The sequence below is a fragment of the Calidris pugnax genome, unplaced genomic scaffold, assembly GCF_001431845.1.
Source record: "Calidris pugnax isolate Ruff unplaced genomic scaffold, ASM143184v1 scaffold15, whole genome shotgun sequence".
NCBI lineage: Eukaryota > Metazoa > Chordata > Aves > Charadriiformes > Scolopacidae > Calidris > Calidris pugnax.
Window position 1 is genome coordinate 7,745,234 of NW_015090774.1, and position 16,219 is coordinate 7,761,452.

At 42.1% G+C, this 16,219-nt stretch overlaps 1 protein-coding gene across 6 annotated transcripts in view; it reads left to right on the plus strand.

Annotated features, from left to right (window-relative positions):
• Window positions 1-1,870: 1,870 nt before the first annotated feature.
• Window positions 1,871-16,219, plus strand: part of SH3D19 (SH3 domain containing 19) — a 104,122-nt gene continuing 89,773 nt past the window's right edge. Inside the window, exons 1-2 of one of the 6 annotated variants that reach the window (XM_014943488.1) lie at window positions 4,491-4,558; window positions 4,761-4,820. In XM_014943488.1, the coding sequence (XP_014798974.1) occupies window positions 4,805-4,820 (16 nt within the window). In that variant the 5' untranslated portion in view covers window positions 4,491-4,558; window positions 4,761-4,804. Of the gene's footprint in view, window positions 2,187-4,382; window positions 4,433-4,466; window positions 4,559-4,704; window positions 4,821-16,219 lie in introns of those variants that run through there. The other 5 variants (XM_014943471.1, XM_014943508.1, XM_014943517.1 and 2 more) reach the window with 5 other exon arrangements.

Genomic DNA, 16,219 nt, shown 5'->3' on the forward strand with positions numbered 1-16,219 from the left:
CTGGATGTGTTTAAGGGACGTTTAGATGCAGTGCTAAGGGACATGGTGTAGGGGAGGACTTTGTAGAGTAGGGTAGATGGTTGGACTTGATGATCCCAAGGGTCTCTTCCAACCTGAATGATTCTATGATTCTATGATTCAATTTTCTGGGCTCTTTGAAGTTGTGTTATATTGTATGGTACATATCTGTTTTTATCTTCCTTGGCAATTTTACATGATAGCAAGCTTCCTTTCCTTCCCCTCCCAGGAGGAGGAGATATTCTGGAAGTGGAAAACGGATGGTCCTTGTCACTTTTTGTGGTTAGTGGAGTTTTGGAACTGAAAACAGGTGCTGCAGTTTGGCTCCACAGCGAAGAACTTGAATACAAAAAAACACATACTCTTCTTTTTACATTGGAGATTGTCTTGTCTCTCATGCATGCACATACCAGCAACTTCCCTCTCTTCTGCTGTTCTTCCTCATACTTTCTGTATTGGAACTTCTTATTTTGTGTTTTTCATTGCAGGTGAGGCTCGGTGGCACATCCCTATGGCATACCTGTGTGACAGTGCACCACTAAGGAACCTTGTAACCAATTGGTCATCCTATACGAGGCAGACTGGTCTTGCATTGAAATCTGTGAGGTGAGATCCTTTGACTGACCACGCAATCCAGTCACGCAGAGATCATCCGCAGCATGAGGCTGTTGAGAACACCTACCTGTGGTGCAAGGTTTGATTTCTCTGCTGTATAGTCCTAATGTACACCCAGTTTTATGTCTGGCCTCGTATCCTCTTATAGTATAAAGGCTTCTTCTGAAGTGTAACTATTACACCCCTTGAACACTAAACGTTCCAGTGAAAAAGCCTTTTGTTAAGGAGCAACGATTGTAAAGTCAAGCACTGAAACACTAAAAAATGCATCAACAATCATTTGTATTCACACATTATGGTATATTTTTCAGGTTTGTGATCGCATGCATTTTTTTCAACCTGCATGATCTGCTTTACTCAGTGTAGAGAGTAGATGGTGCTCAGTGAGTCAGCGCAGATATTGCTCAACATTGGGATTACTCAATGTTTTGTTGTATCTTCCTGGTCTAATTTGTGGTCACACACTTTATTTATTTACTGTCCCTTATCCACCTGCTCTGAAGCTGAATTTAACTTCCTTATGTGCTTTCTTAAAGGGATGCCTACTACAGGGTAATCTGTAAAAACATTTATGGCTTGGTTTTACAGTAACCATATGACGTGAAGAAACAGGTTGGACACTTACAAGTCAGGTGTAGTTTTAGCTTGATTTTTTTCTTTTTTTTTTTTTTTTTTCCCTGAGCCTCAGCTGCCCATACCCAACCTGAAACACGGCCAGGTGTTTCATATCACTTCTGCGCTGGAAGGGTGCACCTCTCCAGCTTCAAGTGCGTCCCGGGAGTGCTTTAAACCACCCAAACCAACCCCACGCCAAGAAACACATCCTCCTGACCGCTAATTCCAGCCGGCTGCCCTTTGAACGCCTGCCTGCCCGCCTCAGCCCCAAACCCGTGGGCCTCCCCGGTGCTCCGGGGGCTACCGGCTTGCCTCCCCGCCCGCAGCAACTGCCCCTTTCGCCTCCTCACCCTCGTCGTGAGGGGAGGAAGAGCTCGCACCCCCCTCGCCGCAAGCCCTTTAGCTCGGAGAGGGGGGGGTTCGCAGGCCCCTCGCTCGGTACGGCCGGTGACCACGGGGCACGGCGAGGTGCCCGCCGCGGCGGAGCGCTGCCCGGCGGCGGCCGCCAGGTACCTCCCCCCACCGCCGCCGCCTCCTCCGCCCCCTTTTGTGCCGGTGCCAGGCGGCCGCCGGGTTTCCTGCTGACGCCGGAGAGCCGCGGATGGGCAGGAAAGGCCGCCGCCGCCGCCTCTCCTCCCGCCCGCCGGCTCCCGCCTCGCCCCCGCTCTCCCCGCCCGTAGGAGCGCGGCGCGGAGCGGCCCGGGCTGAAAGCTCGCTGGGGGACGCGGGGCGGAGAGGGCGCAGGTGCGGGGCGGGCCAGGCCCCGGGGATTGCGGGGGCCGGGCGGCCGCGGGCGGACATGGCAGCCCCCGCTTCTTGAATGCGTTCGGCCGCCCCCCCGCCGCCGATGGCCGAAGCCTGGAGGTTGGAGGAGGACGAGGAGGAGCTGCGGGAGCTCGGGAGGAGGCACCGGAGGGTCGGCCTGAGCTCGGCGGCAGGTGAGGGGCGGGGGGGCGGCGGGCCGTGGCGTCGCTTGCTTTGGGTTAGCCCTGGCCCGGTCCGCCGGTCTGAATTCCTGGTCAGGGGCTGGGCGGCCTCGGTGGTGCCGCCCCGGTGGGTGCCGCCCCGGCCGGCCTCGCCCGAGGTCGGGGCAGGTCAGCCCCGGTGCAGCATCTGAGCCACGGGCAAGCGGGATCCCCCCCGGGATCTCCTTCCCGGGGCTCAGCCCCACTCCTTCTCCGAGCTTGGGCTAGCGTTGGGCACACACCGTCCACCAGAGACACTGTCAGTCGCTTAAGGTGCCATATCAGGAAATAAAATACCGATTTTTCTCGAAAGTACCGAGGTGGAGGAACATCTAGATATCAAGGTTGTCCAGGGTTGTTATATGGAGGTACGGGCAGCAGGCCTGGCCGAACAGGAGGCAAGAATCGGTGTATAGGAGAGGGAATGTCTTCAAGCTCCAGCAGGGTAGGTTTAGATTGAACATTAGGAAAGAATTTTTCACCGAAAGAGTGGTCGGGGATTGGAACAGGCTGCCCAGGGAGGTGGTGGAGTCACCATCCCTGGCTGTGTTTAAGGGCCGTTTAGATGCAGTGCTAAGGGACATGGTGTAGGGGATGACCTTGTAGAGCAGGGTAGATGGTTGGACTCGATGATCCCAAGGGTCTCTTCCAACCTCGACGATTCTATGATTCTATATGAGAAGGCATGGAGAGAGGATCTTGGGAGCATGTGGACTGGTATGTCTTTATAGAGAGGCTTGGAGGTCACAACAGGCTTTTATTTGAAATGATGAAGTCCAGTGGATCCTGGCAGCAATTGAAAGTATTTAATTCAAACCTCATTGTTAACTGAGGGGCGATGTGTGTAATCACCTTCCTGTAGTTACTGAGGTGTAAATGCAGCGTTTTCTTGTCAGTGTAAAATCCTTTCCAGAATTAATTCTTTTCCTAAGGTCTGTTTCCATGGAAAATCTCGGCCCCACTGCATACTTAAAATTGAATTCCAAACATTCTGATTTTTAATAATTACGATACAACCTTAACAGTATAGTCATTTCTGCAGTTCATGTGGGTTTGGATCCATTTGAGCAACAAGAAATTGAGTGTCCCCTCATAGATGACAAAACTACAGCAATTCGAGGGACCGCAGAGGAGAAGGTGCAAGAAGCAGGCCCTATGGCTTCCAGTGACCCTGGTTTTGCCACTGCATATCTGGGCAGGTGCAGGATTAGCAGGAACCTATTGAAACCATTGTGGCTTGGCATGTGTGCAGGGTTTCACCTTGTCTAGGGTAGGGTGCAAAAAAAAAATAAAAATGAAGGTCTTGGTTCCTGAATGGTTTCTTTAATAGTGAAATGTTCACACTGCTAGTTGTGATGTCTGGTTTTATAAAAGTGTTTCTTTTGGAGATTTTTTTGTTAGCAGAAAACATGTAATTGGTTCTACAGTTTATGTATGTCTATAATCTTTTCCGCCTTCTTATGGAACAAAGTTTGTTCCCAGAGTTTGTCTTTGGCACAATGCTACCAATCAGTCATAAAGAGCCTACGTCCTTTTTTGTTTTTATTATTGTTTTGTCCTGACAACACCCCTTTGAAATGGGCCCGGCACTGTTTACCTTGCTACTGCAAAGTAGGTGTGAATGAATAGCATTCTGCTTTAGCTGTCCCGCCTTCTTTCCATCTGTGTGCTAGACTCCACAGTGGAAAACAGCACAAGGACTATCAGCAGGAGCATTCTTAAGGCATCCCTGAAGAGTATCACCCCAGGTGGATGAGTTTGCTGTTCTTCCCTTACTTGACAATTCTGCTATACCTTTATTTACAAACCTATTGAAAATAAGTGGGCGGGTTTTTTTCCATGTAATATGCAGTTACACTGCCAAAATGGTAATGTAAAAAAGGTGTTAAACAAGCCTGTTGGATATTTTTGCAGGTTTTAAGAAATGTAGTTGCATCTTAGCAGGCTGTCAATTTAAGCATTTCAGTCTGTTAAACTAATGGTGAATGTGAGTGACTTAAATTTCCGGTATGTTCAGCTTCTGCATAAAGGCAGTTGCTCACCTTTGTCCTGCGCGTGTAACGCGTCTGTGCAAAGTGGCAGTTGAAAGGTGAAAGTTCAGAAAGGCTTCTGACTTGCTAAACACTCAGATGTGTAATTAGCACTCTTTTACTGGAGGATCAGAACACAGGAGACCGTGGAAGGAAGAAGTAGTATTTTTCCCTCGGAGCTAGTCACAGGTACTGTAGGATGAAACCAGCTAGACATACCTAACAGCTTCCTGCTGCTGGAGGTGTGATCTCCTTTGTGGATGCACGCTTCTGCTCTCCCTCCTGTGTCAGCTCTGCTGCTTGTCCCACCTGTTGGTGAGTGAAGTCACTGAAGCTGTGGCTTGGTGGCAGCCTGGGCTGATCCACCAGGCGGTTGCTGAGGCCTCTCTTGAAGCTCTTCTGCTCGCTAGAACCTGCTCCGACCTGTTCGGGTGCCTTGGCCAAGCAGAGAGCTATTTTTCTTGTTCTCTTCAGTGGAGAGCCTGCTGATTCAACTTGCTGGAATCATTCTGTACAGGTTCTGATGAGTGTTGAAGCTGGCGCAAGGGAAAGAGTAGGAACATGCAGCCGGAGGGAGGTAAGAGGCTATGCCAGCCAGGAGTTAGTTTGGCTCAGGTTGCTGTGAAACTGCAGCCTGAGAGCTGTTAGAGATCTACTCGGGTGGTGTTTTTTATTTAGTTGGTTGTGGCTTGTTGGTTTCATTGGGGTGTTTTGCTGGATTAGGGGGGGACTTTTTTTGCTGGTTAACGAGCTGAAGAAGCTTGCTTAAGCTCTAGCCAAGTGTCAGAGCTGATGTTAAAGCAGGGAATGAAAACTTGGAGACATGGGCAGAACCATCCTTGTCCATGGAGTGGTCATAGATAGCTCAGCAGACTTGTCTGACTGCCTGTTTTTACCCCACTGCACGTCATGGCAACGGAATTGTTTTCTCTGAATTCAAGAAAGCTTTTTAATTAGCGTGTTCTGGAAAACCTACAAAAAGATATTAAGTAGACCAATTTGAGACTCTTCTAATGAAATGATCATCCCTTTGAGAGAACGCTGATTGTTTGTTCATTTTTTTTCCTATATGTATAGTTTTTTTAAGTGATATGGAGGAGAACTAAGATAAATTCTTTAAAAATAGAGAAGAATAAAATGAGCTGTGTAGGTTCATTAAACTGAATCATCTGATCACCTGCTGTGGGAAAGGAAGCTAGTCTGCTGGAAACCTTTAGATTATTTTACAGCAATATAAATAAGTAAAATAACATGATCGATTTCACCCCCTTTGTTGCATATTTCTGTCACGTACATTATTGCTCTGGGAAGTAATAGAGAATGCTGGAATTTCACTGGATGTTTTGGTTTAGAATGTTAGTATTTTTATTTAGTTTGTCATAAAGCGCAAAAAAACCCAACCCAACCAACCAACAACAAAAAAACCAAACTAAAATCCAATTTCCCCATAGACTTACAGGTTCTCTCGAGTCTAACTTTGGACCTTAATCTGGTTTGCTTTCCTATTTTGACTAGCTTTTTATTCTGTGACTACTGACTAAAATATGCGGACTTGCAGGAAAGTTTATTGTGAATATAGTAAATCTTAGTTATGAGGTGCATTGGTTAATTATGTGTCCTTGCCACTGCATTAGGGCTGAGGGTTAATTTTAGTATTCTGATGTTATCCAAAGCACACGAGAAATTTTTAACGTATTCAATATCTATATTATTTCACTTTGAATTCTGGTCAGTGTTCCTTGAGAAATAATAAACCATTATGGATGTGGCAGATGTTTCCTTACTTAAAAATAAAATAGAATTACCAAATATAGAAGTCAATAATGAAATTTATTTGAGTTCATAATGAAGAGCTATTGTGATTTGCACTTTAATGTGTGGTTAAAAGTGCAGATGGTCAATAATACAAGGAAAGGCTTTGACTTAATTTAATATTGCTCTGTTTTACTTATCACAAATACTTGTCTGTGGTTTGTTCCCACACAGTGGCTGTAAATTTTGCACACGAGTTTTGCTGTGCTGACTGAAACATCTCTGAAGTCTTTTATTTGTTTCCAGCCCCCCCCGGCCCGTACCAGTTTCTCGCAGCATTTCAGATGTTTTCTGGATCTTTTTAAACTCTAGTGGGCTATTTTAGATTATGGGTGAAATAATGTCTTTTTGGTTGGTTGATTGGCTGAATACTTTAGGATTTTTCTTGCCAAAACAAGATCTAGTTCAGAGTTGGATCAATTCTTTACACTCCCACAACTCCCACATCAAACTGGCACTGACATGTTTTGGAAGCTGAGAACAATGAGCTGTGTCCAATATAACAAATTAAGCTTGAATGTTTCACTGCTCAACATGCTGAGAGGTTATGGGGGTACATTTGTGTTGTGGGTCCGATGAGATTCAGTGAACACTAATTTGCAGGCATTGTGCAATTTTTACAGATAAATGAAGAATTTCATACAAGAATGCTCAGTGGTTGTTCCTAGGTTAATGCAAAATATGTGGCCAGTCTTAAGAAGTAAAGAATAAGATGTTCTGAAACTCTTAATGAAGTTCTCAAGTCTGAGACTGATAAAGTGATGATGTCCTTTAGGGTTCACTGGATCATAACATGAACAGCTTGACCTTAGTACTTCCCAAGGGAATGCCAGTGACCCTGAGGCGGAGAGAAAGCATGATTAGGGAAAAGGTGGCCCTAAGAATTAGTTGCTGTGTTCTTAAAATCTTAACTAAATCTTACATTTAAGAAGCAGAAAGATCTGCATCTTAAGGTTCAGCTGAAAACTTCTTTGTCTGCATGCCTGTGTCCTTTACTGCTAATCTGGAAATTTTTCTGCTTCTCCATAGTGGGAGTAATATCATCTCTTATTCAGAAAAGAAAAAAAAATAATCCCAATAGAGCAGATTACCTGTCTTGAATAAATGCCTAAGGTCTGCCTAAGGTCTGCTACTCTGTCCACATGTACACAAGAAGCCCTGATAAAGAGGGCTGAGAGGAGAGTTGGGGTGGGTGGGAGCAGGTACTTGTTTTATTTATTTATTTTATCAGTTGGCTGAGCAGTTTGAGAATGGTAGAGTTGCTTGCCAGCTGTGCCTCTCTTCCCTCCCTCTCCTGGGATTCAGTCTGTTCTGGTTTTGTAGTCCCAGTGCAGGCTCAAGGGCTTCAGTTTTATTAATTGCTTGAGGCACCACCACAGTAAAACACTTAAAATTCAAAGAGCACAAATAATGTAATTCTTCTGTAATAATCCCTGACTGGTGCTAATATGTTGTATCATGTACGTCTTGAAAAGATTAGCTGATTAGGCCTTCTCCATAGCCCGTTGAAGTTACTGCAGGCATTTCTGCTAAATTTCATAGTCTTTGAATATAGCTCGCTTGAGGTAAATATCAGATACTAACTAAAGCTTTTGTGGAAGTTAAATAATGTAGCCTGTATGTGGAAATCCACCAACATATCTTGAAATTGAAGTGTACTGTCAGTGGCAAGAAGAAAAACTGCTTGCAGTTACTTGGCCAAGAGTGTGGAATCAAACACAGAATGTTGTGTCTTTTGAAGAAACAACCTTTCTAAAAATAAAGGCTGCTCTAAGGAAGACAACTGAATAACTTCTTACAGTCAACAGGGTGATTCCCTAACCAAGGAAACTGTAGAAGGAAAAATAATAATAAGTAGCATTTTTGTTGTTATTACATGATGAAATGGACCTTCTTCACTTAGGCTGTAGTCAAAGCAAGGCACAAAATTGTATCGTGCATTAGGAGTGTTGAGTTTGTAGCCAGAGAATAATCCATGGAGTTATGGTTGCCCAAAGACCATGCTGTTAACTGTGTTGCAAGCAATCATTTCCTGTCAAGGTAACAAATGATAAATCAGGGTTGTTGCATAAAGAATGGGGATAGACAGCAAAGAGCAGAATGAGTCATAATCTCATTGCAGGAAGCTTTTACCATTGTGGTTGTTGTTTACAAGGTGGAAAAATCTTTATTATTTATAAATAAATCTCTGAATATTTACTTTTGAAAATAGAGCCTTGATTTAAAATCTGGAAACAACAGAGAAGTAGTGTTGACACTCTCTGTTAAAAGTTAATGTACTTCTGCATGTGTTGTTTCACTAAGTATCTCATACAATATGGGCAGTATGAAAAGAAACTTTCTTTTGACAGCATTTAAAGCCATTTGGCATAACCTTCTTCTATTGATGCCTATTACCTATAGTTAAATACCGCGCTTTACATTTAGCATGGTTTAGTTTCTTTGCTTTGATGATTTTTGTGTTTGTGGCCATGGAGGTGTTGGCTGGAAGGGAGCTCAAGGGTCACCTAGTCCAGCTTCCTGCTTGAAGCAGGACTGTTGCCAAGGCTAGATTCATCCAGCCAAGGCTTTGTCTACCTGTGTCTTGAAAAGTCTCCCAAAAGAAAGGAATTTACAGCCTCTGTGTGTAAACTGCTCCGGAGCTACACTACCTCCTCGTAAAAGAATTTTTCCTCCTTCTCAATGTGAACCTCCCAAGCCACAGTTGTGACAATTGCCCCTTGTAACACTGTCCACTAACACCAGAGAGAGTTTGCATTTGGGATCTTTGTCGCTACCCTTCAAGTAGCAGCTGCTGTTACATCGCTCCTTTGCCTCTTCTTTGCCAGACTAGAGAAGTCTGGCCCCTTCAACCTTTGTATTGTGCAGTCCTGCCTCATTTATTCAGGTTCTCAAAATGTACAAAAATGGAATGGAAGCACTGGCTTCGTTGCTGGCCAGAATTTTCACTTTTCTCTTGGAAAACAGCATGCACCAAAGTTACTGGAGCATTCCAACAACCGACTTGGGAAGACAATGTATCATCTATTTATCTGTGGTTTATGCTTGGCAAGCATCCTTCCCTTCAGTGGAGGACAAAAATAAGTTTTGCAGGAAAACTTAGATCTAGTGGTTGATGGCACATAGTAGGAAAACTTCCTTTTTTTCTTTTTTTCCTCAATGTTGTATGAATTTTGAAAAGACACAGGATTTTATGGATATCGATATTTTTAAATTGACCGTCTGATGTAGTGCTGTGTTTCACTAACTGCTTCAGGTGGTGGTGTAATCAGCAGAGATTTGTATAGATTGCATGTGTTATTCTGAAAACACCAATTTGACATTCTGACTTGAAAATTTACAATCTTCTTACAGGATTTAATGGATTTTGAAATAAGATACTTCAAAGATGAACTTAATTGGTTTATGAAGTCTTGCATGTTACAAAACAAATCTATACCTGCTTTCTATGGCTGTACGTAGCTTGAAGGGCTGGATGAAAGCAAGACTGAAAATGTTCACACTGTTGTAGAAGCTAAATGCAACAGATCTTACTGTTAATTTTCTTTCCTACTGCCTTTTTTTCCCCTCTGCTTTCCAAGAGGTGGTTGTATTTATTTGTATGTGGGTCACCACATCAGTTTGTTCAGGCTTTTGGAGAAAATGTGATTGGATCAGAACATGCAGAAGATTTCAAATGATTGACATTGTCACTCCTGTACCTGCTTTAGCCTTCCAGAGGTGTGACAGTAACTCATATGTGCCCCAGTGTGCAAAGTGAAAACAATACAGAACAATAATTTTTCAATTTTCATGTCCTTAGGAACATCATACTGGGTCAGGCAAAAGGTTCATCTTCTCAGGTAACCCGTTCCTTACAATTGCCTACAAACATCATGAGGAAAGTACGCAAGTCTCCTAGGATTCAAGTTTCACTTCCAAGAGAAATTCCTTCCCCTCTGCAGTCAATGTCCTAGTAACTTCTCTGAGGCTTCATATGAAAGGCCCTGCTAAATTGTTGGCAATGGATTTGTCTTCCACGAATTCAGTTCCTTTTTTGAATCCACTTACGCTTTTGATCTTCAAATCGTACATGGTAGTAAGGAACACGATTATTCATTACATAAAGTCAGTTATTAACTTTTACATGCTGGTTGGTATTTTTACTGGATATTCACTAGTTCTTGAATTGTGATGATAAATTTCTTATCTATATTTTGCTTTTTTAATATGGTTTGGAGTGTGGTGATTTACACACTTAGGTAAATTTTCAAGCACCGCATTTCCTGCAAAGGGGTTTCTGATCCATTCTCCTCCTAGACAGAATATTGTATGCACAAAAAAAGCCATTTGATTTTTTTCTTCAGGTATAACATTTTGCTTCTATTTATAAGAGATAAGCTCAAATTAATATAAATTGTTTCCTTAAGGTGATAAATTTGTATTCATCATAGACTCCGTTTTGCATTAAAACCTGAGCACTCAATATCACAGATTTGCACATGAAAATTGATTCAGGTTGTGCATATCTGTGCTAAATAATTTACAAGAATTTTTGAGTGAACAGTGTGCTGTGATGTTATTCATTATTAAAATACTGTTGGCTCACCCTCTTGGAGCAATGGGACATAAATGCCTGGAAACAAGCTCAGCATTTTGATAACTTTCTCATAGTAAATTGCTCCATCAGTGTGCTGCATTCATTTTGTAACTGTCTGTGCTGTAAATCTAGGGTGCAGAAACTAATAGGAATGGGGGATTTGGGACCAAAGTAGAAGTTTTGGAAAAAATCTGTCTCCTTCTACCTAGTACATTGCAAATGGCATTGTGAAGTGTCACGGTTTATCTGATGGCAAGTGCTGTAAGCTTTGTCATTTGTCATAAGCTTGTCAACTTTTGCAAGCATGTCTGATGAAACACCTAGTGATCTCCAGACTGGAATGATGAAGTTCACCTGAGAATGGAGTTCCTAAGGGCGGGACACCTGCTGTAGTCTACCACATCCATTATTAAGCAGTTCAGGACATTGCTTGGAAGAGTGTCGCTACCAACGTGGACAGGTATCACTAAATGATGACATGGGATAATGCTGCAGACCTCACGTATCTAGCGCTTATGGGTATAACTCCATAATGACAAAGTCCATTTTTCCATGCTGGTGTGCAAAGCTTGCTATAGATCACCAATATCATGTCTGGAAAATGCATGGTAGCTGCTGCTGTGACATTAGGCACGCTTCTTTCCTCTTAATTGCAGTCCATCAGCTTGGTGTTGGTGGATCCATTATCAAGAGGTTTAATTTAATTGAGGTGTGTCGTTATGGTATTTCACTCTTGGCACCGTAGCACTTTAGAGGTACTTATTAGTGTATTTACAGAAGCTGGAAGCCTCTGACAGGATCTGTAGGTCTTTTTGGTGTGTGCGTAGGAGTGGGAAGAGGAGAGGTCTGGGAGTGTGTGGGAGGAGAGATATTTCTCCAAGGTATTGAAGAATTGGAACAGTCTCTGCCAGCATTACCAGAGTGTCCAGGAGCCGTGGGTTTATCTGCAGTAAACACAGGATCCTTTGTTTTGAGGATTTCTGTATGCTTATGGCTTTGCCATCCTTTTGCTTGTTCATTTAAAGCTGCCCTATGGTTCCTGAAGCTTCTCATTGGACAGCAGGGAAAACTGCTCCGTGTTACCATGAGTAGCAACAGAAAGGGTGGAATTTGCATTTAGAAAACTGACAAGAAGATGCACTGAACTGATGTCAAGGCTGGAAACAGCAAAAAAAATTACTTCTATAATCGCTGCTTTTTCTATTGTGTATTTTTTGAGAGGCTGTAAGGAGGAGTACAATTGCTAAGCATTTGGAAAAACAGATGAGAAAGCTCTGTGAAATACTGTAATTTCTCAGGAGCCCAGAGATAGGTGCAGTCAGCTCTTGCCTAAGGTATGGGGGACATATGAAGAATGAAAGGTGTATACGTCTAATGTGAATGGTAGTTTATAATTCATTTCTTAGAATTGTGACTTACAGCTTTCATTTTGTACACAGAAATACAGTATTTTTATTACCACTGGTATATGTTTTGTAAATTGTGTTGAATTCAACCATGTTTTCAATTTTTAATTAAAAAAAACACACACTGAGCTGTGTGATGTGAACCATACTCATTTTTGCTGAGCGTGCTTGCAGTTGTTAGGAAGTGGTATGAAAGCCCTGTGCTCTGGAAGGGTTGCCTTTGTATTTTTCATCACAGCAGGTGGTGTTTCTGTTTTGCAACTTACTGTTTCCTTGTTGTCCCCCTCTTTTTTGCCTCCTGTCTTCCCTCTTTATAAAACATTGCTTCTCGTTTGGAGCTTGGGAGAATATATATATGTTCCCCGCTGGCTAGAGAAGTGGACCTGTGTTAAGAGGTAATAGCCCTGGTGTCCAGTGACTGCATCTTTCTTTCCTTGTCACAGTCACTGAAGATGTGTTGGCTTCCTCAATAATCTCTGCTCTTTGGCACTCTTTCCAATTAGCCAGCACTTGTGATGCTCTCCCACTGTTTGAACTGGGCTCCCCTTTCAACTTCCTGTGTCACGTTGTCGTAAAACCCTAATTTAACGTTGGTCACCTTAATTTTCCCATGGAGACCAGGCTGATGAACAAGTTGTGGCTACAGGGGGATCAGATTTGCACAACTGCACAGATGCACCTTCTGCATGCGATGAAATTAAAGTGCACAGAATCCAGCTGTACACAGTGACTTCTCATCAGGATGGTCCTCAAGGACCAAAGGGCACAAATGCAGATTTATATGTACATGTTACACCAGTAACGAAGGAGTCTAAGGTACCTTAAAGGGAATTTGATGTAAGTTTAATACTTACCTTGGAGTGGAAGCGGATAAACTCATCTCACACCTCAGTAAAACGTCTTCAGAAAGCCAGATGACTCACATCTTAAAAACTGACTTCTGGTGTCTATGTTATCAAATAATATGCATTAAAATACGACACGTTTCAAGAACAGACAAGTGCTGGGCTTCCTGTTCTGTGGAATGTGGGCTTAGAGTTGCATAACTTTAAATTATGTGCTCACTGCTAATGGGTGAGGGTTGTATCAGGTTGCAACGATTTATTGGTATATACCAACATTATTAAACAAACCCCTTTTTTACACCATTGAATTAAGCCTTTTTGCGATGCTTCTAGAGCTTGTAATCTTTGTTTTATGATAAAGTGCAAGAGACCTTTTTGGGAATAATCCATTTTGTAGTACTTAAGAAAAATCCAATGCATGTGAGAAGCAATTGTTACATTCTCTTTCCCAGAATTTTGTGTTTCTGTGTGGCTGTTGGGCAGAATAACAAGTGTCACTGGAGGAAAATATTTTGTTAATAGGCTAATTTCAAATGCACTTCCAGAGAAAATCAGTACTTGCTACAAAATCATTGAGGTTTAAGAATGTTCTCTTGTTACATGTCTATGTGGACTGGGTAAACAGTTTTGGGCTTCTTTCTTCACAAATAGTGACGAGGGACCACAAAATATTCCAAGAACAAGCTTTTGAGATATTTCAGTGGTATCTTAAGAGAAATAAATACTGTTATTTGCCTGGCACATTTCTGTTTTTATAGAGGTTGTTCTTTTGTGGTTCAGCGTGTTACAATCTTTTGTTTTAATAAGTAATTTTCTTTCTCTCTGTGTCATTTCATCCCCCTGGTTTCCAAATTCCTCCCAAAGTGCAGACCTATGGACTTAGTTGCACTCACTATAATGTCCAATTCCCAAATCGGAAGCAGTGTTATTTGTATTGCTGTCAGTGGCTTCACAGGATGAAATAATCAAGAAAGGATTTTTCTTGTTTGTTTGTTTTAAAGCTGAATTAGTTTCCTGTGATACAGAAGTGGGAATATCATCTGCTGATATTGCTATTCAGCATGTTATTGTGAATCCATGTCTCTCACACATTAAATAAGACTTAATTTCCAAGTGCATAATGTGTAAGATTACACTGGAGATATTTGTTGTTAAGGTTTGCCATCTCAACAATCAAAACATTGTTTTGGATAAGTGAATTCAGAAAACTTTTAGTTGCCCAATGGAACAGGGTTGTGGGAAGGGGGAGATTTGCTAAGTGTTTTACATCCAAGAATAAATATTCTTACTATATAGCATAGTACCTTTCGAAAGTAATAGGGTAGCATGTGCTTTCTTAAAAATTGTAAATGATTGTCTGAAATAATAAAGGCTGTTTTTACAACACATGGTTTTGTACTACATTGGTAAAAGGAAATTGCATAAATGGTACAGGTGGTATCCCCTGCAGCCATAGCCTCAAATTATCCTGCTTGTGGCTGGGAATGCACAAGTTTAGGAAACACTCATTTAACAGAAAAAAATCCAAACCAAACAAGCTAAATTTCCCCTGTAGAAGACTTAAGGAAAAGTGTTCTTTTTATATTATTTTCAGAAAGTCTTTTATCATTTTTGGCTACGTCGCTCTAAAGCACAATTTGTCTGTGCATATTTTAGGTCTCCAGGCATGGACTGTGCCCTAAATTAGTGTGGTAAGGGGCATGTTGTGCCAGATAAGTGAACCTACACACGGGTGTTCAAAGCTGGAGGCTCTTTTAGTGCTGGATGTGCTGGTCCACAAGCAGCTGTTAATACAGTGTAGGAACCATGAGTTTATTACGTGTCTAACTGCATTGCATCTATTGCATGTTGTGTCTCAGTGCCCTATGGCGGGGAGACATACCATACTGTAAGACTCTGGGCTCTGTTGTCGAGTTGAGGAATATGCAGAGCCTCTACAGGCATGCTCAATCTGATTTGGAAAGAAAGAGATAAAAGGATGCTCTTGAAAGATAATTTCCTTTTACAAGCAATGGTAGCAACATCAGAGAAATGTTTGTCAGAAATTGTAGAGCTAACATTTCTGAAATGCCTAGAAAGGAAGGTTATAAATCTTTGTCAAAAAGTAGAGCCACTTGGTATTTTCCTCATGAAATTATATAAAAAACAGAAGTAGTAGGGCTCACCTTGAGTAGCTGCTACTATGATTTCTGGTGGTGTGCAGATACCTATGTCTGCTTGCACCTGAAGTACATAATCTAAGAATAATGATGCACTGATCAGCTGGGGTGTCTCATATGAAGATGTAGGGATTTGTACTTTCAGGAGTTCCTCGTTTCTTGACAAAAGAACTTTAGAAATGTATCCTAAATTTCCTTCTTAAAGAAGGTATTGTGGTAGAAGGTAGAACTGTAGTAACGTGCTTATGCTGTGTATATTTGATTGCTTTATATACTTTATCATTCGCAGCCTGAGAACAAGTCTGGTTCCCGGTGCTGAATTTGGTCTGGATTCTTATAACACGGACCTTTTTGAGAAATCATGAGAGCTCACACAGTCTGTTTCCTTTCTTGTTTCTGCATCTGCCCCGCTCACGCCGGCACATATGTTCGCACTGGTGCACACACACTCGTGCTACCTTTGCTGCTGATTTGTTTTTGTGGCTTTAAATTTCTACACCCTCATTCTTGCTCCTATGTTATTCCTGTAAGAGGGAGGGGATAGAAATTCAGAGTCACAAAAACAAATCAGCAGCAAATGTAGCTCTGGCAAATGTGGCTTTTGTTGTCCAGGAATTTATTTCTTCACTTATAAATTGCACAATTGCACAAAAGGCTTTAAAGGTGACTATAGTTTATTGTTAATCTCTTTAGCAAGTTAAAGAATCTGGTCTTTGGATAATTACAGACCTTATGGTGGTTAGTAGGTTTCAAGGTTAAACACTAAATCACAGAAGCTCAATGCATTCTTGGTATGTGTTGGGACCTAACACACCCCTCCCTCCCCCCCAGCTATGTATCAGTTATGCTTAAGAGTGGGGAAAAAAGCATTACTCCAAATATAAAAAAACTTCTGGAAGGCTTTGTGCTTAGAAGACTCAGTTACTGTTTAGTATTAAAACTGACAAGCTGGTGTCATTTCATTTGAGGAGGTTATAATGTAATTATTCCCCCCAATGTACTACTTTGGAATTCAGCAGCATACTGTAGAATTTAAAGCAAGTATAAAAACTGTCTGCCTTTACAGTTATAAACTCTGAGTGTGTTCTGGTTTTGTGGCCTTTTGGAGTAAAGGGAAAGCTGTACATAAACTAAATGAAAAAAGTTTCTTCCAAGCCTCTCGTTAATCTCTCCCT